Source organism: Liolophura sinensis, chromosome 10 (genome assembly GCF_032854445.1).
Source record: "Liolophura sinensis isolate JHLJ2023 chromosome 10, CUHK_Ljap_v2, whole genome shotgun sequence".
Classification (NCBI taxonomy): Eukaryota; Metazoa; Mollusca; class Polyplacophora; order Chitonida; family Chitonidae; genus Liolophura; species Liolophura sinensis.
This window is the reverse complement of record NC_088304.1, coordinates 7,818,779-7,842,390: the sequence shown is the minus strand read 5'-3', so window position 1 is coordinate 7,842,390 and position 23,612 is coordinate 7,818,779. Positions and strand designations below refer to the sequence as shown.

At 38.9% G+C, this 23,612-nt stretch overlaps 1 protein-coding gene across 4 annotated transcripts in view; it reads left to right on the top strand.

The window, feature by feature from the left end:
• Positions 1–16,161, top strand: part of LOC135476423 (rab GTPase-binding effector protein 1-like) — a 35,327-nt gene extending 19,166 nt beyond the window's left edge. For 3 of the 4 annotated variants that reach the window (XM_064756450.1, XM_064756447.1, XM_064756446.1), the window contains 13 exons: positions 314–433; positions 1,243–1,268; positions 2,357–2,645; positions 3,097–3,221; positions 3,938–4,159; positions 4,648–4,746; positions 5,728–5,766; positions 6,687–6,788; positions 7,957–8,146; positions 9,765–9,931; positions 11,345–11,461; positions 12,829–12,951; positions 15,110–16,161. In XM_064756450.1, coding sequence (XP_064612520.1) covers positions 314–433; positions 1,243–1,268; positions 2,357–2,645; positions 3,097–3,221; positions 3,938–4,159; positions 4,648–4,746; positions 5,728–5,766; positions 6,687–6,788; positions 7,957–8,146; positions 9,765–9,931; positions 11,345–11,461; positions 12,829–12,951; positions 15,110–15,277 — 1,787 coding nt within the window. In that variant the 3' untranslated portion in view covers positions 15,278–16,161. The remainder of the gene's footprint in view (positions 1–313; positions 434–1,242; positions 1,269–2,356; positions 2,646–3,096; positions 3,222–3,937; positions 4,160–4,647; positions 4,747–5,727; positions 5,767–6,686; positions 6,789–7,956; positions 8,147–9,764; positions 9,932–11,344; positions 11,462–12,828; positions 12,952–15,109) is intronic. The other variant, XM_064756449.1, reaches the window with a different exon arrangement.
• The last annotated feature ends 7,451 nt before the right edge of the window (positions 16,162–23,612 follow it).

Here is a 23,612-nt window from a genome sequence, read left to right as displayed (position 1 = left end):
ACAGAACAGCAAAACAAAATATAGGGTGGGAAAGTGTGCTGTCCGTGGAGCAGCAGTGACAAATAGCAGGTCGGATATGGTGCCTTCTACAGAGCAGTAGAGAAAAAGCTTCAGACAAATAACAAGGTTTAGGGGGTTGTCAAGCACATGTACCTTGTCAGGTGTTATGAACTGCAACGAGGTAACCTGATAGTAGGGTTAATCACTGTTTGTGATTTTACTTGTTGATGGATTTGTCATGGTTTTTGGTTACAGAGTCATAACTACTTGTGTATATTAGTGATTTGACTGACATGCATGTTTCTGGATACAGAACTGCAAAAACGTGATCTGGAGAGGGAGGCTCAGGAGAAGAAAGTGAAGGATTTAGAAGAGATGAGAGAGAAACAGAGGAAACAAAAAGAGGAGGAAAGACAGGCAGAGATGAAAGCCAGTCAGTACATTACTCTAATTTTATACCAGTATACATTCTTTATAATTTAATTTAACTAAATTATTGACTTCATTTGATTTTGAGCTTTGTTGATCTTAAAAAGCTGAGGAGGGTGTGGATGGGGGTTATGTCATATTTGTGAAGTGTAGGGCTCATAATATTTTATGAGTTTCATTTGGCTTTATAAACACTTTAGGGTGGGTACTGTCAGTGTGTTGTCTTTTGTTGCAGTAATATCAGTGAGTGCTCATAAACCTGCTTTAGTTTAATGATAAACACCTTTCAATTCCACTGATGTCAGTGATGTGTTTTAGTATAGTAATAAACTTACAAGTAAATGTAGGTAAAGGTTTATAATTGTCGCTAAAAGTTCATCTGGATTTGTTTATGGTAAATGATTGACCATACAAGGCAGTGAAGTAATATTAACTTTTGAATATTTTTTGACTTACATGTGTATTGTTTTAGACAAATGTAACGTTTGTTAGTGCAGTATTTGTCTGTGGTTTGTGGACGGAAAAACCTGCTTTCCTTTAATGATAATCAACTTTAAGTTCCACTTGTTTGTCTTAGCTTTGCTTTTTCAAAACATAGCAAAATAATGTGTGTAAACAATAATAATTCTCAATTTTTTGAGTAGAGTTCCATCGTGATTTGAGATGGCGGATAATTGAGCAAACAAGGCATTGAAGTAATAACAGTTTAACTAATTTTTGCCTATGTCTGTATCATTGCATACATATGATTTCTACATGTTGTATAATGCTATCAGTTCATGAAGTAACATCTGTCTTATTGATCTGTTGTAGAGAAAGCAGCAGAAGCAGAAGACAAGGTAAGTTATCACTTCATGCACATTCTGCACAGATAGATACAGTACATGTGTGTTGTCTTACGATATAATGTCCATGATACACAATGTGTGGATTCAATCCCGAGCCTCGTACTTAGAATTAGTGCCTTTCTGTGCCTACTGATGATGGGCTTTGGTGATGAGAGGTGCTTCACATCACTCATGAGGCATATGGTCCAACATGTGGTGTTGAACAAAATTGTGATGTATGTGTACAAGGTTATGGGTTGAAGCTAGAACATTGAGTTGTTTATTCATACAATTGGGGTTTAATGCCATGAAAACTAGGTAGACCTCGAAGGAGAAACACAACTGTGCAGCATAAGCCAAATGAGCCACACAAGCCAAATGTGCCACATAAGCCAAAGGAGCTACATAAGCCCAATGTGCCACATAAGCCAAATGAGCCAGATAAGCCAAATGTGCCTCATAAGTCAGATGGGCCACTTAAGCCAAATTTGCCACATAAGCCAAATGAGCCACATAACCCAGATGAGCCACAATAAGCCAAATTCGCCACATAAGCCAGATTTGCCACATAAGCCCAGTGTGCAACATAAGCCAGATGAGCCACATAAGCCAAATTAGGCACATAAGCCAGATGAGCCAAATTAGCCACATAAGCCAGATTTGCCGCATAAGACCAATGAGCCACGTAAGCTAGATGAGCCACATAAACCAAATTAGCCACATTAGCCAGATTTGCCACATATGCCAGATGGGCCACATGAGCCTAATGCACAACATTAGCCATATTTACCACATAAGCCAAATGAGCGACATACATGCTGTAAGCCAAATGAGCCAGAAGGTATAAAACGATAATGAGTGGCAAATTAACACTTGACCACATTCACACATTTGTCCGAGTCAGCCAGTCAACAGAAAAGTTAAAATCACCTATTAAAAGTTTACTTAGCATTTCTTGGATGACTCTCCAGATGCTGATAATCGTGTGTTTGGTATTTGTGTTGACATCATTTAGATAGAAGTGTTTTTGTTATCACCTTTTGTCTTTTTTAACCATCTCCTTTATCATTACCAGTGTCTTTTTTATGCTTTGTTTGCAGATGTCAAAGCCCAGCAGTTTGATTGGAGGTGCTTTAGAGAAAACAAAGAGCGAATCCAAGGCCTCCATAAACTCCACAATGTTTGACGATGTGCCTGACATAGGGTTCAGCACGCCGGAGCTGGGGTCTGCCATGAGGAAGTCACATTCTAACAGTGCCCTGGAGGATGGCTTCCTGGACAGCGGTATCCATGAAACGCGGTCTTTACAGGATGCTGATGGTCAGATTAGCCCAGGGGAGTCAGGCGCTTCCCCGGCACTGACAGAGGCTCAACTCAGGGCTATCAGAGGTAACACCCATTCCCACACTAGATGACATCTACAGTTATAATTGTCATGAATACTGCATTTCACTTATAGTTTGTTATGTAAAAATGCACTTTCAGAAGTACATAAAGGCCTTAAAATAATACTTTTCATAAGTTTGTCTGATAAGTAATGAAATAAACAATACAGATTTGTAAGGGCCCTATAAGGTGGATGAATTAATCAGAATCTAACAATCTGTGCCACCTGAAAGTAAAATGCAGTAATTCTACAGCCTCTCTGCCCTGCCCAGTGAGGTCACGGGTTCAAATCCAAGCCTTGATTGTTTGGTTGTTGCTTTGAGTGACTGGGTTTGATGGGTACAGAGATTAAACACTTTCAAGAATGTCTTTTCAAAAGATACATAGTTTGCTTTTCCTGCATGGTTGTACATTTCGCAAAGCATTGTTTTGCACACGTCTGTTGTGTTATCAGATCCAACACCAGAGCTGGAGGCTCGCCAGTCACTGCTGGCCAGTGTCAAGTCAAGAACAGAGGCCATGTCTATGGAGGGTCGCCGCATAGTCAGCGAGAAGGAATGGGAGCTGCTACAAAGGGAGGTAAGTTAGCCCATCATTACTAGGGGCCAGCTTTCACAGTACTCCATTTATGTTTTCCTTATGGCTTGTTCAGCTAAAGCATTGTCATAGAGGCTGTTTGCCGCCTGATCAATGGGGTGGAAGGTTTGAACCCAGCTGTACATGGAAGTCAAATTTCTTTCGCCTGTAAACCTGTCTAGAGTTGTACTTGTCTAATTTACTAATTTTTTGAGTACAGCTGTGATCTGTGCTTAGGACTGCAATTGTTAGGGATATACTGTAGGCTTGCTTTGCAAATAACTCTGGAAACTTCATCTCTTAACTTGAGCTGGGGTTGTGTACTGTGTTACATGTACATAAGAAACAGTCATCTCATATTATTATGTGCTTCGGGGTGTAAAGTTAAGCTAAGGATAAAGGATAAAACAAAATAATGATTACATTCCTATCATCCCACACCCACCTACACACACCCCCCCCCCCACCACCACCACCACCACCTGCCACCGCTGTCTTTAAAGAGCTGGTCTGTTGACCGTGATTTTTGGCTTTATGCTACGATCCCTTTGTCAGATATTTTATTTCAGATCTTCTATCTTTATGCTTGTACCCCCAGCAAAATCCACACGTTATGAAGATTGCCTGCTCAGGTGCACAAGTTACGCTAGAATTTGAAAAAATACATGTTGTATCTATCAGTAGCATCATTAGTATGTTTTTTTTTCTCTTTTTTGCAGCTGAAGGCATCAAGAGAAAAGCTGGGGCGACCCTGTGATATGTGCAGCAACTACGAAGCTCAGCTACAGAGCGTCCAGGAGGAGCTCAAGGACAGCACAACCAAAGCGCAGACGCTGGATCGTCAGCTTAAGTCTGAGCGCCATGCCTCCACCAATCAGCTGAAGTATCAGGAGGAACTAGAGACAAATCTCAAACAAGTTGCTGAGGATGCCAGTCAGCAGGTCAGGCTTGTATTCTGATGTTAACTTGACTTTAACAGTACAGCACATAGCTTGTACATACTTTTGATGGCAAAGATATGTGAGAACACTTTTAAAAAGGTGTTTTTTGGGGATTGTCATACTTTAGTTTTTATATTGATATACAGTACAAGTCAGGTAAATAATGAGATGTGCTATTTTACCAGTATAGAGCATCGCACAAAAACATTGAGATAAACAGATGACTCCATTCATGGGTAAAAGTACATGTATTATACTAGTGTTTTCTGCTGAGATCAATAGCTGACTTGGGCAGGTACTTTAGTGTATCACCTGATAAACTAAGACGTAATGTTCACACCTGTCAGGATGACTATAGGTGTAACAATACAGGTGTGTCCCAGTCTTACAGTTATATTTATGTGTTATGATATTTTAAACTTGATGATTTCAATGCACCAATAGTGTAACAATTAGTTGAAGAGGTGGTTCATGTAATGTATTTACAGATATCCAGTTTGGTAACCAAAGTAACAGAGTCAGAGAAATACCTGTCTGAAGTGAAGCAGCAGTTTATCCAGTCTCAGTCTGAGCTGCAAGATCAGTTGGTGAGTAGTAACAGGGTGGGGGTGAGGATTGAGAGTTGGGGTGTGAGGTGAAATGGGGTGATTTCAGTCTCAGTCTGAACTACAGGATGAGTTTGTGAGCAGTGAGGGGGAGGGGAGGCATAGGTAAAGGTTTGATTTCAGTCTCATTAAGTGCCTCGGAAACAATTAATGAGTAGCGGTGGTGGGGAGGGTGGTGCTGAGGGAATGATTCCAGCTTAGGCTTTGAGTAAGAAGATATTCCTGTTATCTGGAAAGGTGCAGTGGTTTCTCCTAACTTTACCAACCATAAATGTTACATCCAAGATTTAGATCCAGGATAATATTCTTGAATCAGACTGTGCCATAAATAATGAATCCTCATTCTAAGTATTTCATCTCTCCCACATTTATTATGCAAAAATTAACAACAAAGACCAAAGAAAAAACATTATAATTTCTTGAATATATTTCTGAGACTGAGACTGAAACAGCTATTTTGAGATTAGTGACAACCACTCGGCCATCTGAGTTGAGAAGTCATATGGGAATGGCTCACAAGAGTTCAGTTTAATACATGCAGTGAATAAGTTTTCACATTTATACATTACTATTAGGTGCATGGTTGTTTTGGTGTGGGATATGCAATACATATTGATCCCCCTGTTTCCTTTGACTGTAATGCTGGCCGCCATTGTATAATTGAAATATTGTTGAGTGTGTAAAGTTCCTGTCAAATAAATAAATAAATAATGACAGTAACACCCATCAAATAAAAAAGAGCTGTATCTGAGTTGAAAAGAAGAAATTCAACCCATCATTGTAAATAAGTTTTGTGACGGTAATTTGAGCTATTTTCCCAAAAGGACCCTACTCTAAGGTTTTATTGGAACTAACCAACCAGGCCTATTTTCAGGATGTTATCAAGAGACATAAATCACAATGATAATTTGACTGGTAGATAGTACTGTAGAATTAACATGGATATTATCTGGTACATTTCAGAAAAGTTTAACTGCAGGGAGAGAAGAAATTCAAAAAGAGGTAAGTGAAATGTTACAGGACACTTTGGTATCATGAATGTCAGTTTATACTGTCATAGGACCTGTGAGTTCAATTTGTAATAGTTGATACTCTGGGCACATCTAGTTATAAAAGACCATTTAGATAAATTCATGTTACAAGGTATTAGGTTTAGAATTAGGTGACTTCTGCTGTATGTCAAAATTAATCAAACTTCATAAAAATAGTGGACAAATTAATCAGAACCAAGCAAAATGTGTCATTTGGAAAATGTTAAACTTTAGGCAAAATACACCTACAATGTATTACTCTAATTCGAATGTTTGCAAGGTGTTTATTCAAGCATATTTTGAGGGCATTAGTCTGTATAGACAGATAAAATTAAACTTTTTTGTGAAGCCCTGAAATTCCGCCAATTTAGTTTTGTGTCCAAAATCAAATTAAAAGGTGCTTAAATTGCACTGAAAATTGCTCTTTCATGTGTGAAAGGTTGAGGAATTAGGGTAAGTCACTGGGGTCTCCTTAGGCTCAATCTGCTAGAGCCTTGTTCTCATTGCAGCCTCTTGGCCCCAGCCCAGTGAGATCGCGGGTTCAAATCCAAGCCTTGATTGTTTGGTTGTTGCTTTGAGTGAGGGAGTTTGTCGGGTACATGTATCTGGAGAATGGTAATGTTTTACCCGAGGCACTCCAGCTTCCTCCACACATAAATCTCACGATCGCTGTTTGTTGGGAAATTCTGGTGTGTGGCATGAAACAAACTCCAATCATTTAAATAAACGAATAGATAAATAAAGATGAAATCGAAACACGCAGCAAGTCGCACAACAAAAGACGTTCGATGTTCTGATTCACCGCAACAACCTGTTTTTGCTGTTATGTTCTACATGTATCTTCAAAATATAGTAGTTGATGTAATCCCAATATATCTTGTTTTCTTTCAGTTGGTGAAGTTACAGAATGAGAACGACTCTCTGGTTGGGAAACATTCTAAACATGCCCAGCAGTTACAGAATGAGACTATTAATTTACCCAACAATTTAGATGTAAGTACTGCTTGTATGTACTTGTACATATTTCAGTGACGTGATCTCTGCTAAATCACAGAACACGGATCTGTATCCATGGAAGTTGACAGGGAAAATGACATTACAAAAAACAAATGGTGTATGCTTTGATGTTAAAAAATGTGTCATTAAGTATTACTAGAAGTCCATAACATAGAAGTGCGGTCGCTGTGAGTTCAAGTCCAGCTCATGCTGGCTTCCTTTCAGGCCATACGTGGGAAGGTCCGTCAGCAACCTGCAGATGTTCATGGGTTTCCCCCGGGCCCTCCCCGTTTTCCTCCCACCATAATGCTGGCCTCTGTCATATAAGTGAAACATTCTTGAGTACGGCGTAAAACACCAATCTAATAAATAAATAAATAAATTACATAGAAGTACGTAACTTTCTTATAGCTAGTCTCCATGGCACAGTACACATGTTACATCATCTGTAGAAGGTCGCACCACCTGGTGGAGAAATAGGCCAACCTCTTGGATTGAAATTGTGAACTGAATCATGGGAAATCAATATGTAAGCGGCTGCTGCAAGAACTGGCCACACCTTGAACCCGAAACTATGTGTTTAAAAACTATGCTAAACTACAATTTCGGTAATCATGATTAGTATGCAGTTATAAACCCGTTGACTATTTTTATATTTTCAAGTAACTCTAAAACAGTTACTATCAAAGACGTTGTTGTCATTTTACAAAACTCTCCTTTGTCGTAATTTTTTCAACACAACTACGTTTGGGTTCCACCATGCATCAGCCGTCTCAGAGGTTAGCTGTGCAATTCCCTTGCTGGTTGTGGCCATTTGGAAAGTCATGGCCATTTGGGAAGTTGTGGCCATTTCAGAAGTCATGGCATTTGGGAAATTGTAGCCATTTGGGAAGTTGTGGCCATTTGGGAAGTCCTGGCCATTTAGTAGTATTAACATTCACTGAAGATCACTTGTGTTCCACCAGTATGGTGTGCATATAAGACGTCACATTACTGATGAATGTTCATCAGTAACTTGCCAAAGGGCGGTGGTTTAAAACACGTAAAGTGATGTGCTCTGCCAATAAAACTGACTGCCATTGTGTAAATGAAAAATCCTTTAATATGGTGAATCATAGAAATCAAGAAATCCTTACATTACATGTTCCCTTACTTTGTTCTCCAGGAGATGCAGTTAAAGCTGCTTCAGTTCAGGGAGGAAATCATCGCAGCCAAAGTTGCCAAGGAGCACATGGAGGAGACGTTAAAGAGTGAGATACTCTTCCTGAAGGACCAGGTGGTTGCTGAGCAACAAGAAAAAACAACCCTGGAGGAGACTCTCAGTCAGGAGATCAACACCTTGACAGAACAGCTAGGTTTGTGGTTAATGGCCTTTCTGAAATAGAGGTGTATCTACTGCCTCCATTGAGATTACATCTTTAATAGACTTGGGCGTCATACTTTTTACAACATGGATGTCGAAAGCGAGTCTCGTGCATTACAAGATCTGATCTGAGATGACTGATTTCGCCTTATGTTAAGAACTGCACCCGATGGCGAATGTACCGTACTGTAGAGCAGAGCGCTATTTACAGGCTGCGTGGATATTATTATCATCCCCGTCCATGCTCAAGCTGAAACATGGCAATTTAAAAGAGAAGAAAACTTAAAAACATGACACTGTGGGCTGAGAAGAGCACATTTTTTTCTATCTGGTGGTGCCTGCTGCATAATTTTGCGATTTTTCCTTGCCATACATGTAAAGCCTGAAAACGGCAAAGCTGACATAAATGGCTGATCCCATGGCATCCTCCATCTTTAAGTAATTTATGCAGGGATGTGTTGCCTCTCACCCAACGAGAGTCGTTAAAACTGCCGACTTTGTTGGTGTAAACTCAGAATCTACGTCCAACATTCTGGTTTCCCGGAAGCGGAAAACGAACTGTACTGTTTGCTACCTTCTGGGAAGAAGAGTTCTACCGGAAATGTACGAACTGCACTTCTGCAGTTTCCAACAGTAATTCTCCTCCTAACACCGAAGACTTCAGGACTAGCTCTTAGGCAAAATGAAGTCGCCCATAGCGGATTTTGGCACTGTCTTCATTTATAATTGAGCTACATATTAGAATTTTTTTATGGCATGCTCCTGCGAGGAAATGCATACTCTTTTCAGTGGTATTTGATTGATATTTAAATTTTCTTCTCCTTTAAATATGTTCACGCATTTACCTCTTGATTTTGCATAACAAAATTCACAGGGGATACAACAGTAGTTATCATAATTTCTCCGCTCAACCCAACCCATAAGTCATTTTTTTGATTAAGTCAGATGTAGGTAGTTGCTTTTATACCATTGATACTAAAAAAAAAACTCCTCTATCAACAATTATTCCTGTATTTTGGGAGAAATCACTGCGCTGATGGCGCCCACCTGTACACGAGCTTTGTCTCGCTCCTGTAGGATCACGTAGAAAGGTGTCTGATCTGGAATGGTTAATGGCCCTGTATAATCATGTGTTAGGATGCCAGCTTTCAAAAACTAATTTCACTTTTTGCTCAGATGCTAGTACAAGTAGTACTAGATTTAAGATGGGAAAACTCGAGTTCAATTCCCTGTGTGTGACCCACAATAGCAATTCCTTCAACCTTTACACATGTAAAAAAAAAAAAAAAAAATCTAAAATTATTTTAGTGATTCTTTTTGTACCTTACATGTTAAAATTGGGAACTCCTAACATCTGTAGTGCAGCCTCATGTTCATCAGATGGTTCGGCTGGTCATCGGCTTGTTTGTGACTTGCTGGTATTTATTTATTTGATTCATATTTAACAGCATACTCAGGAATGTTTCACAAAGTATGCTAAATTGTGTATAGAAAACAGCTCTTTACCAGGTACCTGACATACCTCCTGTCATTAGCAGATTTCAAGTAGAAACACATGAAGTAATAGCTTCACAATTCAAAAATATGATTGTTTTTGTATGTATTTTCAGCTGTATTACAAAGTGTGAGGTCCGAACTTGAGCGAGAAAGGAGCTGTCGGCATGAATCTGACCAGAAGCTGAAGGAGACAGAACATTCTTTGAAAAGTATCCAGGCCAAGTCAAAACAGCTGATACAGGCCCTACAGCAGCAGGTGGAGGAGCAGTCCACAGCCAGGGTAAGGAGGGGGATGGGTGGAGGAGCAGTCCACAGCCAGGGTAAGGAGGGGGATGGGTGGAGAAGCAGTCCAGGGTAAGGAGTGGGGATGATTGGTGGAGCAGTCCATGGCCAGGGTAAGGAGGGGGATGGGTGGAAGAGCAGTCCAGGGTATGGAGTGGGGATGGGTTGTGGAGCAGTCCATGGCCAAGGTAAGGAGGTTAGATGGAGGAGCAGTCTTAAGTCATGATAAGAGTGGTAAGAAGCAAGATTACTATGCCAGCGTGTTGGTGAGGTGTGAAGGGGGCAGTGGAGATTGTCAACCATAAGGGGAGATAAGTGGAAAGGGCTCAGGAAGGAGTCAATATGGTCAGGAAGTTTTTTGATAGTCAGGGTAATATGTAGTTACAGAAAGTTGAAATATAGATATTTTTCTAGTCCATTTGTGTGTCCAGTTAAGTTTTTGGTTAAGGTCTAGTTTTACGCCAGTCTACTGGCCCAACTTTGTGTACACAGGGTCGGATACAGAATGATTTTCATGCCGGTTACTGGCGCCCAAAGTAAGAAATCCCCCCAGATGCCCAAATAAACTTAACAAAAGAGCCCAAATTCAAAGAACAATTCAAATTTAAATTTGGCAAATAGAGAAGATTTAACGAGCGGTTTTTCATTTCAACTCTGTTGTCGTGGCCTCCATTCGTCATACATTTGCGCCGTTGACTACTGCACAACCTTTTACCTCATTCCTAGTGTTTATTTACATCCGTCTTGTGGTTTGTGTCTTTACAATACATTGTACGTGTGTACAAACTTTTGACTCTGGAGTCGCCAAAATGCCTCAGTAGGCCAAAAACAACCAGCCACTCGCACAATATGCAAAGTTCTAGCTATGTCCCTTGTGAGAAACGTACTGATTTGATTTCATCTACCGGTGGAGGAATAGGACGATTTCTTACTGTCCCAAAAAAGATGAATACGCAGACCGCAGCGTGGGACTTGGAGCCAATTTTTTTCCCCTCTCCCCCATGAAAATTTAACCCCAGTGCTGAGAAAGTAACTTTGATTGAACAGCCAGGTCTGTCTTACAGAAAAAGTCATTGTACTTTCTTAAATGTATAATCCATTGATAGATCATACATGTACATCATTATTAAAAATACTGTGCAAATCTTCAGTTCTGTAAATATATTTTTTTTTTCAACCATAAAAGAGCATTGAGACGTAGATAAACAGGTACAGAAAACCCTTGTACTTCGACTGTGTCATTCAAATTTTACGCTATTTTTTACCCACTAACCCCCCCACCAGGGTGTTGCCCCTAGACCCCGGCTGAAAGGGTGCCCGAATTAGAAGGCTGTATCCGACCCTGGTGCACGAGGTGGGGAATATTGGATATTCAACAGATTTGATATGTACGAATTACTTTACCTTTCAGACAAAACTTGAGCAGGAAGCTCTCTCTCACAGAGCCAAACTCCAGTCTCTTCAGATGGATTTAGACAACAGTGAAGCAGTACAGAGAGATTTTGTCAAATTATCACAGTCTCTACAGGTGAGTCTTCAGTTGTATTATTCGTAGTTCTTCCACGAAGCATGATACATGTTGGATATATCAGTGTAGTATTAATGTCAAATCCTGAAAGTTTTGTTTTGTATACATCTATTGTTGATTGTTTAATTATTAAAGAATTCGGTATATATGTCTGCCACATGAGCACTGATGCATTTACTTGGTTCTTAAATGATCAGAGAATTTGGTATATATGTCTGCCACATGAGCACTGATGCATTTACTTGGTGGTTGTTAAATGATCAGAAAATTTGGTATATATGTCTGCCACATGAGCATTGATGCATTTACTTGGTGGTTGTTAAATGATCAGAAAATTTGGTATATATGTCTGCCACATGAGCACTGATGCATTTACTTGGTGGTTGTTAAATGATCAGAGAATTTGGTATATATGTCTGTCACATGAGCACTGATGCATTTACTTGGTGGTTGTTAAATGATCAGAGAATTTGGTATATATGTCTGCCACATGAGCACTAATGCATTTACTTGGTGGTTGTTAAATGATCAGAGAATTTGGTATATATGTCTGCCACATGAGCACTGATGCATTTACTTGGTGGTTGTTTAATAATCAGAGAATTTGGTATATATGTCTGCCACATGAGCACTGATGCATTTACTTGGTGGTTGTTAAATGATCAGAGAATTTGGTATATATGTCTGCCACATGAGCACTGATGCATTTACTTGGTGGTTGTTAAATGATCAGAGAATTTGGTATATATGTCTGCCACATGAGCACTGATGCATTTACTTGGTGGTTGTTTAATGATCAGAGAATTTGGTATATATGTCTGTCACATGAGCACTAATGCATTTACTTGGTGGTTGTTAAATGATCAGAGAATTTGGTATATATGCCACATGAGCACTGATGCATTTACTTGGTGATTGTTTAGCACAGCTTTATATTTTGGGATTTTGTCTATCTTTGTGTAATTTCTGATGCATTTGCTTTTTTCAGTCATTGTTTATCTTTATGCTGATTTGTTTGTGTGTATGAATGTTGATGCAGTTGTCGTTTTTCTAGCTCTTTTCATGTTAAGACTGTTTTCCTTCTGCGTCTTTTAATTTTCTTGCTCTTCTGGTCTTTTCAATAGATTGTAACTGATTACATTGTATTTGTAAGGCTCTAATGTTGATGCACTTTTATTTTCTCTCTCAGCTTATCATGTTTACACTTTTTTTTTTTTAGCCTTTGTCTCATTGCTGATGGATTTACGCTGGTATATTTTCTACTTTATATATTTTGACAGTCATGCCTATGTACCGATGTCTATCTGCCTAGTCTTGCTCTTGTGCCTTTGCGCTTATGCCTGTTGATTTGTCTCTCTGGTTAACAGATACAGCTGGAGAAGATTCGTCAAGCAGAGAATGAGGTACGATGGCAGCACGAGGATGATGTAGAGGAGTGCAATAACTGTAAACAGAGCTTCAGTGTCACGCGGAGAAAGGTGAGGGCCAAGGTGTGTGCACTCTTCTACTTTACCACCCTCCTCCTCACCCCACTCACATCTCTGCCACAATAACCAGCCATTTTGTCTGTCTCTCTAAATAAAATGGCCTCACTAAGAGTTTGAATTGGCACTCTAAGAAAATAGTTAAAATTCATTTGTTGTATTGATCGGTATTTCAAACCAATTTTTTGCCGATCTTGAGAACTGTTTGTGAAGTGTATCAAGAGCTCTGTAAGATGTGCATGATGTATTAAATGCAGGAGATATTAACTAAAAGAAAAATATGCAAGGTCTCCTTTAATTTGATGAATTAATCAGTAAAATGTACGTACCTCAATATTTTAACGTATCCACTGAAAATAAGTAAGAAATGACGAATACTAAGTTAAACTTGTACATTTTGACTTGATTCTGAGGTATTGGTAAATGACATGTAGCAAATGAGCCAATATGTTTGGCATGGTTGTCAGTGAAAAGATGTATTGCGTGGAGATTACGTATTAGCAAAAGAAGGAAAGAAACAAAAAACAAAAAAACACATGCATCTCGTCTCAGAAGTGACCATAATTCTGTACTAAGAAATCCAAAGTTTTAGCCCTGACTTGGGGCTTTATCATAACTTGTGGCAGAGGTGTCAGTGGTTCACGGCTTAGATAGACTCTTTGCTTGCTTATTGGAATAAAAATTGCAAGAGACTTATTTTAACAATCACAATGTGTTATGTAATAAAACCGCAAGTGCTTTCACTCCAGGCGTGTATTTGTGTTTGTGTATACATGAACAGTGTGCGTATAAATATGACCACTTAGGAGTTTTTAGCATCATGGGCTCAGTTGGTTGAGATTGTGTTCTTACACTCCCATTTTCCCCAATCTTAAACTGTATATCTGAAATTTGGTGGGTAAAAGTGCACTTTTAGGAACAAATAAAGGCCTTAAAATGATACTTTTTGTGCCAACACTTAGGTTTTTTTGAATGACAAATTGATCAAATTTCACAAAAACTGTAAAGGTGATGATTCATTCAAAGTTTGTGACTTGAAAAATGCTAAACTTTAGTTAACATAAATAGCTTTAAAGGCACACAGAATCGATGCTGATTGGCTGACATTGGAGACAGGGTTTCCTCGGTTAAAATTGGTGCTGATTGGCTGACAGTGGAGACAGGATTTCTTGGGTTAAATTGTGCATCTTTAACCATGGCTTGAATAAATGTGCCATACCTAAAATTTATCTTAGGCAAAGCATAGCCTGGACATACCAGTCTCTTATACCAGCCAATAAGAAATGATTCTGTAACTGTTTTAACACTAATCAATCAGTCAATCAATCAGTCAATCTTCTGCAAGTTTCATGTTTTGCCTTGTACTGTTTGCTTGTTTCTTAGGGTTTCTGTTTGTGTATAATGAATTGCATGATCTTTGTCTCCATCAGGCAAGCATGGCCTATGACTTGTATGAGGTTGTTTTGTAGCCTGTGTTTAAGTTTGTATCTTGTTTGCCACCGTCTTTGGACCCAGGTACTGTAATCAATCTTTCAGTTGTCTCTAAATTATAACATGGCTGGCTGAGTGGTGTAATGTGCTGTCATTGGAGGTCTGTAGTCCTCAAGCATTCATGTCACAGGAGTGGGTGTACATTAGAAAAGTACTTGGTGCTATGAACTCGTGCTTCATGCCAAAACCTGGAGATGTACATGTATAAAGGAATATGTAATGTACCTCCTGAAACATTCCCGACAACACAGGATGGTAAATGATGAAATGCTGGAGACAGCTGTGTACCCTAATATTGCATTAGCATAATGGTACCCTGGTCCTCATAGTTCAAGGTCTACTCCATCAGAATTTACTGTAATTCTTCAACCTTTTCATAAGTTTTACAAGGTTCAAGCATATTCTAAAGGCATTATTCTGTGTACACTGATAAAATTACACTTTTATAAAGCCCTGAAATTGACCAATCCAACCAATGTGGTTTTGTCTCCAAAATCAGCTTAAAATGTGTATAAATTGCACTGAAAGTTGCTTTTTCATATGTGAAAAAGTTGAAAAAGACACAACGTGTCTCTCATGCTTGAAACAAGGAAATAATGCATAAAATTAAAAATTTTTGAACTGTACTTTCAAGTCTTTTTGATTTTTTACTCTCTATTTTTATTTATTTCAGCACCACTGTCGTCACTGTGGGAAAATATTTTGTGCTGACTGCACCTCAAAGTCTGTGAACAGTGGACCGAACTTTCGAGCGTCAAAAGTGTGTGATGTGTGCCACACCATTCTTATCAAGGACGCCACGCCTTACTTCAGTACCGAGGTGCCCACAACCCCTGACTGAGCCCCACCCTCACCCCTGGCGAGGCATAACCACTGACGTCACAAGTCAGTGCTCAGACAAACCTAGGGTCTCCCCTAGCCTGTGATTCTGAGCGGATCCATGTGCGTCTACCATTTATTGCAATATTAAAGACCTTTATACTGTTTGTGAACCTGTGCTGTGGACAACTCCAGTAGCTTGTAACTGGGTGTAGAATGGTCAGAAAGTTGAGATCCTGAACAGAAAAACATCTGCAGTCTGAAAGGCTGAGCAACTGGATATTCTGTCGCCGACCTGCTGCCAGGTGATCGCCAAAGTTTTAGCCTATGTGGTTGTAGGGTTGTTGGCTGCTTTGTTGTTCGTCTGAAAGGTCGCCAGCGACTTCAGTTGTTCGTCTGCAGGGATATTTAGATCTGGGATCTTTCGCTCATTACCTGTTGTTGCCAACATATTTGTCATGTGAGTGTTGTCTAAATTGCTGTCCCCCTGCCCAATTAACCAAAAAATTAATTTAGACTCAAGACTTGTCCAGTAATAATGTTCTGCCAATGACAGTGTGTATACTGTTGAGTGACTCCTGTACAGGTCAACACGTTTTGGGATATTTCGGGTTGGAAGCGTTAAATTTACTCAGTTGGCAAGAGTAGTTCATGTGCTCGATCACAACTGCAGCATTGAAGCTTGCGAGTATCTAAAAGCAGTTGATGACCCATCATGTTCATTAGACCACTGGTGGATAGAGTCTAACCTCTATCAGAAAATGTGAAACAGATGGTGTGTAGGTTCTCACACTGTCTTCCTGGTCACTTGTCCTGATATGACTTACCTGTAACTGTTAACAGAACCTCATTCAAACCTTTTGGCAAATGTTTACTTCTGTATTACTTTTGGCATCAAAGACAGGGGTATGAAAAATTGGTTCTACTGTTGAGTTCAATTATAATTAGATTAAGTCGATATAGTGTACAGATTAGATCGGGGAAATTAAAAGGTGAACATTTGGGGTCAAAATTGGTCTGAAAAAAAGAGGGACATGTAATTGTGAGGCAGAGGTACTTGAAATCAGTGCAACATTGTAACATACTTGTAACATAATAGTTCACTCACAGACTAGGTGGTTTATGACTTTATGTGCAGGTTAGTGGTTCACAATATGCTTGTAACACACTGGCACTGGTGTTCATCAGAAAGCAGATGGTTTCAGTTTGAACCACAGTAATTGTCAATGTGTTGGATGGCTGTAATCGGTTATGATTCCACCATGGACTTTAGGTGGTTGTCCAACTAATTAATGTAATCAGAGTACTGAAACAGTAAATGTGGTTCAGTCTGATATGTAACTAACACCAAACTATATGTGGTTCTGCCAATGTATTGAGAGTATGATATTGATAGCAAGTCTTTCATTATTTCAAGACTGTTGCATTTTTTTTTACACAAAGTTGTATATAAAGTAACAGAATTGTTTATTGTTTATATTTACTTTATTTCTTATGAAAGAAGTCAAATCATGCCAGAAGTCTATGATTATTAGTGTAAAAATATTGCATTAGCATAAGTTGCATTTAGCTGTAACCTGGATAAGATGAGGCAACTTTTCTACAAAAGCCAGGGCAGTTGTAAAAGAGATTTTGTTTCACTGGATTGGGCACTGAGTTGTAGAAAGAGGCTTTTGATCTCTCTTACCAGAATCCAGAGGACTGGGGGCGAGCCAGTACACGACATTAACTGTGTCTCCACAACAGGAATGCCTGAAACAGAAAGCAAAAAATGATTTCAAAATTCATTTTTAAAAGACATTTGATGTGATCTAACTACCAGTGTTAAGCAAATGCTGCAAATTGCCTGTGTTCATTCTTGGATGGTATTCCTAAATTTGCCTTGTCATCTGAGTTTTCAAATGCAGAAAATTAAATCTTTGTTCCTCAAAGCTAATATAGACCATGGCAACAACCTGTAAATGAGGTAATACTTCCTTCTTGACTAAGTTGCTCATTGTTTCTGACTCCAAAATTTCTATTGATCTGAGGCAAATGTTTTCCTTTTTGATTGGAAGGCGGCATTGTGTTCTACTGCAAATGTAAGTTTGAGTTCCAAAAGTAACATAAAAAAGTAAATGCTTTTGGGGACAAAATTTTCATTTGTGTCTTTAACATTGGTTGGCTTGGTAAATGTAGTTACGATCAGCTTAGCCTACAATAGCCTTGGAGCCTCTTGCACAAAGCGACTGCAGCCTAAGTTGTCTGTAACTACCATCGCAGCATATGCTTTTAACATGTGTTGCCATGGTAGTTACAGTCAACTTAGCCTGTCCTCACATTGTGCAGGCAAACCCTGTATAATAACCATACCTGAGAACTTTCAATATCGGACAGGATACACAGGTACAAACAGGAATTCACAAATCATAGCATTCAACTGATGAAAAAATAACCATAATAATCATTATTAAGAGGTATATAAAGTTTATCAAATTTAAACATTAGTTAACATTTAGAGCACACGTGAAAGTATGTGTATGGTAAATATTTATTTGAATTTTGTGGTGTTTTTATTTGTGTGTATGTTGGCTTAGCATGTCATGTGGAAAATCTCAGTTTGTTGCACAACCTGTACAATACTTGCACTTTTCTCCAATAGACACGCCATAACTAGCGTATGCTTTATAGCAATTTGTTAAAGTTGCATAATTGTTTTGTATTAAAACATTGTTTATTGCTTTCTCTTTGCTTGAATCCTGTGGATGTACAAAAGTAGAATAATCATGGAGAAAAGACCAAAAAAAAAATGGCAATGCTTTTAAACTATATTACAGATGTAAACATTCCTTACTGTCTTGTAGATGTCTTGCAAACCTCAGGACTAGCGTGATTGTTTCATAGCCTGTTGTTGTTTTTTTTTTTTTGGGGGGGGGCGTTGTTTGGTTTGTTTGGTTTGTTTTTGTTGGTTGGAAGAGTTCTCTTTATTCAGAAGCTCCAGTTAATTTTTAGGCCTAATGTTTATTTTTTGATGTATCCATGTTGTGTGCAGCTCAATTTCACAAAAGTTAAATCTAGTACCTGGTTAGCCACTCATCGTATCAGCTTGAAACACCTTCTTCAAGTCCATCTGGTGTTGGTCCAGTCAAATTCTCGTTTCTGTATATTGTTGAGGGCGTGTCTTTGTGAATTGAACATGTCTCATTGGTTAATTCTACTGTTTGATCTTTCAAGGAAAGGACATGAGCATTTTTAATTCAGAAGTCTTTATACATCTTACTGCTTAACATGTTCTTATTGGTAGAGATTATCAAGCCAGTTAAGAACCAGGGAATTATCAATTTTCATGTTTTTAGTTGATTTTTGGAAATTTTTCAAAAATATATTGATTGGATTTACACCTGTTGTGCTGCCTTTTTGACAAATGCTGTCAGGTCTGACAGTGTAGAAGATCTAACTTTAGTGACATTGACCCTGTACTTTTAAACCAGCTGTTTGATTTAAGTAGCCTGAAATGGTGTAACAGCATTTTGGTATACATGTATATGCACTTGCAAAGGCTGCTATGCTTTCATAGGAGATGCCAAAGCAGATTACTGTAAATTTGTTTCTTGCCGATTTTATTTTCTGTTTTTTTTTTTTCTTTCTTTCTTTCTTTCTATCTGTCTTTTTTTTTTCTTTTTTTTTTTTTTCAACAGTTGATACTGGTAGTTAGGTTTACTGTCCCTCTGGAGGGGTTTGTACTCAGAAAGCTGGAAGCATCTTGCTGAATATCAGTTGCTTTGAAGGAACGGTAAGAGGTCAACTCAATCAATATGACAAAAAAAAGTAATAATTACTCCATTTAGTTAGCTTGAACAGGTCTCAATGCACATTGTAGAGTGAATTCTTTTTTTTCATGTCATCGTCATCATTTAGAATAAATGCTGTTGCACTGAGTAGCTAAAACAGGTAATAAAGACAGCAATAAAGCTCTGCCCATTTGCTCTGGTAATCAGTTGACCATGATCTGGTACCATCCCCTTGTACCAACTTCAGTTTGAAATATTAGAACAAGCTGAAAGAGATGGTTTTGTACATAAAAAAAGAGTAGCGAAGTCCCTCTGACTGTGATTAGCTTGTATGACGTTGTTAGCAGTATTTATGTATAAGATGTACAACAACGGGTGTGTGTGCAGTGAAATCAAGTGAAACAATGCTGATGTATAGAATGTTGAAACGGCATTCAAGTGGTTACGACTATATTCTCAGTCCACTTCATGAAAGTATTTGTTTATAATTATTTCTAGATGAAATTGTATAATGTACTGTGACATATGTAATCCTTATGGGCTGAACACGTAGGCCTTGTCAGTAAGAATGTGTAAGTAATGTCTGGATGTGGTAAGATTGTGATCCTGTGGGATACTTCCTCCTAATACGAATCAGTCACTGACCAACAGATTGTCATGACAACACAGGGCAGTGGTTTGTTTAATTGAAAGGGAAAACAACACACACACACAAAAACACTGAGTATCTCTGGATGCATCAGTGATAACTACATTGAGTAGCTCATAAATAACCTTCATGAATTTTGGGAAACAGAATGTAATGTATTGAAATGCTTGAACCTTTCAGATGGGCTGTATGTACAATGTGTGCATCAGCGAACAACAAAAATATTTCACACGGACACTCTCCACCAGTGCATTTAGCTGTTGTTGAAGTTATTCTGGAGTTTAAAATGCACTACTTTAGTGCTTGCCTGGTTTCCCCGCACCATAACGCCAGCGGTCGTAGCCCCCGTATAAGTGAAGTATTCTTGAGTACGGCATAAAACACTGATCTAATTAATACTTTACTGCACATAAAAGGTATTTTCAGGCATTATTTGTGGTACTAACAAGGAAGCCTGCTCTGTCTTTGCTGCCCGGCGTAATCATGAATCCATACAGCGACAACATCCCATATTCTATAAAGATTCTCATATTTGAATGCATTTAATTCTGTTTCATGAAAATTAAAAAGTATGTTAAGGTTTTTCCGTGTGCAGTTTACTGTGCCGTGGAAACTGATGACATGTTTTGTCTTGTTTTTTGTTTTGTTTTTTTTTTCACCTAAAGTAAGCGATCTCTGTCCTAAATCAATATACTGTCGGTATACACAGGGCTTGCGCAAGGAGCATCAACATCTAGTTGTTGGGCCGTAAGGGATAACTTCTCAGTAGAAATCTATTGAACTTTATTCCACCGTATTTGTATATATATTTATTTAAATTTCATTTCTTGGTAGTGTGTATTTTTTTCTAAGTTCAGTTTTCATACATCTGATTTCCAAAAAAGCAGTGTTATTTTAATGGTTCTTTGGTTTTGTTTTTTAAAGAAATGCCTTGGTTTATGTCACTGATTTGTAACTTGAGAAATGTGTCAAATTATAAACAACTTGTGTAATTATAAAGATATAAGTCGCTGAAATAAAATGATGGCAATGTCACCAGTGTTTTGTATGATAACTCCTTAGTTCTGAAGGCAAATTATTCGCATTTATCATTGATTTTCGTGTACAAAGGCAATTTTTGACTTAACAGCTTAACTTAAGTTTAAACGTGCCTTAGACGTTTATTTTGAATTTCAGGGCTTTAAATGATATCGTATTTTGAAAAATCTTGTATTCACTAAATTTGCGTTGACCAAAACAAGGCTTAGCGTCGGTAACAGAGTTTTTCATTTCTGTCTATATGTAATTAAATTTTGTTGAAGACCACGTGTGTTCCAACAATATGCCGTACATGTACGCAGTTTACACGTGGGAAAATTCTATGATTTTTCAAATATTTTACTAAATACTCTCTGGTGTCAGTATGGTGTGACTGGGTATACGGTGTCCTGTCTTGTGCCTTACACCCGGCATTCCAGTGAGACAGCTCTATAAAGTGTGAGGTGTTACGAATCAGCAGTCATTGACCTAAGTGCTTGCGTGTTAGAGTGTGCATGGCAGGATGAGGGTCGATTTAAGCAGCAGTAAAGCAGATATTTGCGCCATACTTTATCTGATCTACCGTCTGATTTCAAATCAACTGTACGCTGTCGCTGTGAGTTCAAGTCCAGCTGATGTTGGCTTCCTCTCATGCCGTACGTGGGAAGGTCTGCCAGCAGCCTGCGGGTGGTGGTGAATTCTGCCCGGTTTTCTCCCACCTTAGTGCTGGCGTCGTACAACTGAAATATTTTGGAGTACCGCGTGAAAAACCAATCACATAAATAAATAAACAAATCAACTATGATGTCAAGTTATACACTGTGAATCAAACATTGGGTTAAAGCAGTCACACCAAGGGGCGCTAAATGTATGAATTGCAGCTCTGTCGCTTTGACAAGAAAGCAAACATTCTAGCGAGTCCACTACCCGTTTGAGTCGTTAATTAGAATCATATCGGTGTAACTACAGGACTATCAGCCCACGATGCTGTTTTAAGTATGGTATACAGCCTGTCACTGGTGCTCTGGCTTTAAATATCAGATGAAGCATAAGCAGTTTGACCTTGGTTTATTCAGGGCTGCTTCTAAAGCTCAATTTTGGTCTGTAATTGACCACAATGGTGACAATACACAACATGTCCGAATTCTGCAAAAAGTCAAAATCAAATCTAATACTGGAAAAATATGAACAGGCAAACAAAAAAAATATCCAGCAAAACATTGCTAGAGCTATGGACTATGAGGTAAGATAAGACGCGCTAAGGTACATTCTGTAGTAACAGTATGCCAAGCAAAATACTGTACCAAGTTGTCAATGATAAAATATGTATCTCAGTTGCGCTGGAACAGTTCATACATCCAGCGTGGCCATCTAATTCAACAGGATGAATACACAGCCCCTATAGCCCCGGGTTAAGCGGAGTTAGACACAATTATGAAGCAGAGCTACTAGATGAATTATACCCAGTGTCAACTTTCACTTTCCCTTGAAGTGAAGATGTTTGTTGGAATAATTTTGACAGAGAAGTTTTTGCATTAATAACTTCTGACGTTGATTGAAATCCTCACAACACACAAGGTCTAACAAATGCTACAAGGCGAGATATGATGTACGCTCCACAGATACACGTGGCGTTGTCTTTAACAGAATCATGGTTGAGTCAAATAGCACTGATTATTGGCAACTTTTGAGAAACAACAAAACTGCAAAACTGCCGCAATAACAAGACCCACAATTTATAGGTAAAGGGCAAACGCTCCCACGGGTAACTTGTTCTGCATAAACTTACCATACTGAAACTCTGAAAGCCCGACGTTCGTATATATGCAAAGACCGTGAATGGATGAGTTCCAAGTAGATAACAGCAACATAAAACACTACAGCTAGAGAGATTAAACCCAGAGCAGCCACAATGTGATAGCTGACCAATGGTCAAACTCAACCGGTGAATTCCGGTCACTTGTCAGTTTATCTGAGTTATGCTTATATTCTGCTGACTGTTCATGCACGAGTAGTGGCACATTATACGCCCTCTCTATACGCCCTGGCTAAAGCAGAATTAGGCAAAGAGAAAAAAATGCAGTGATGTTAATTGCAATTTAGTCAAGGTCACTAGTCTATGCACGAATACAATCATACAATAAAAGACTTACAGCATAAAGAGTAAAACCAGAACAGCGACGACACTGTCTAATGCTATACCGAGTACATCAGTTCACAAACTCCTACCATAACACACCCAGCTGCTGAAACAAAAAAGAGGTCATATTTTCTGTAATTTACTGTACACAGGACGGGTGGGCGCAGAGTCAGAATGACGCGATTGGGTGGGTGTCATATCGGGCATCTTCGGCATGGTACTCCAGTGTCGACAGTGCTTTGGGGTTGTGGACAAGAAGACACAGGCCTCTGTATATACATACCTAATGACTTCTCGTCGTCATATGACAGAAAACTTGTTAAATACGACGTAAAACTCAATACACCAACACACACACTTTTCTTCATTTCTTTGTGTTGAAAGTTGTTTTGCTTGTGCTATAATTGAGTGGTGATGTTTATTATAGCAATTGACGGCTGGTGTGGGAACGTCTGTTTAGACACTGGGCACTGTATATCCCTGAGATAGTGGAAGGCAGATCCACATGTCATTTCTCCTGGCGCCACAAACAGGAACCAAGCCAGCAAGATCTGGATTCAAGAATGTGTGCATTGCGACTGATTGGACAAGGGTTACGGGCTGAGCCAGTTCAAACTGGAACGATCCAAACATTTAACCCAGCTGTGCTAAATATGCCATGAGCTGCTCCACAAATAAGTGTAATTCGCAGCTTTCAATGCTGTCCCAAAAACAGCGTCGATTCGTGTTTAGTTATTTGTTACTAAAAAATACTGATGTGAAACTAGGCTAAATGTAAAAC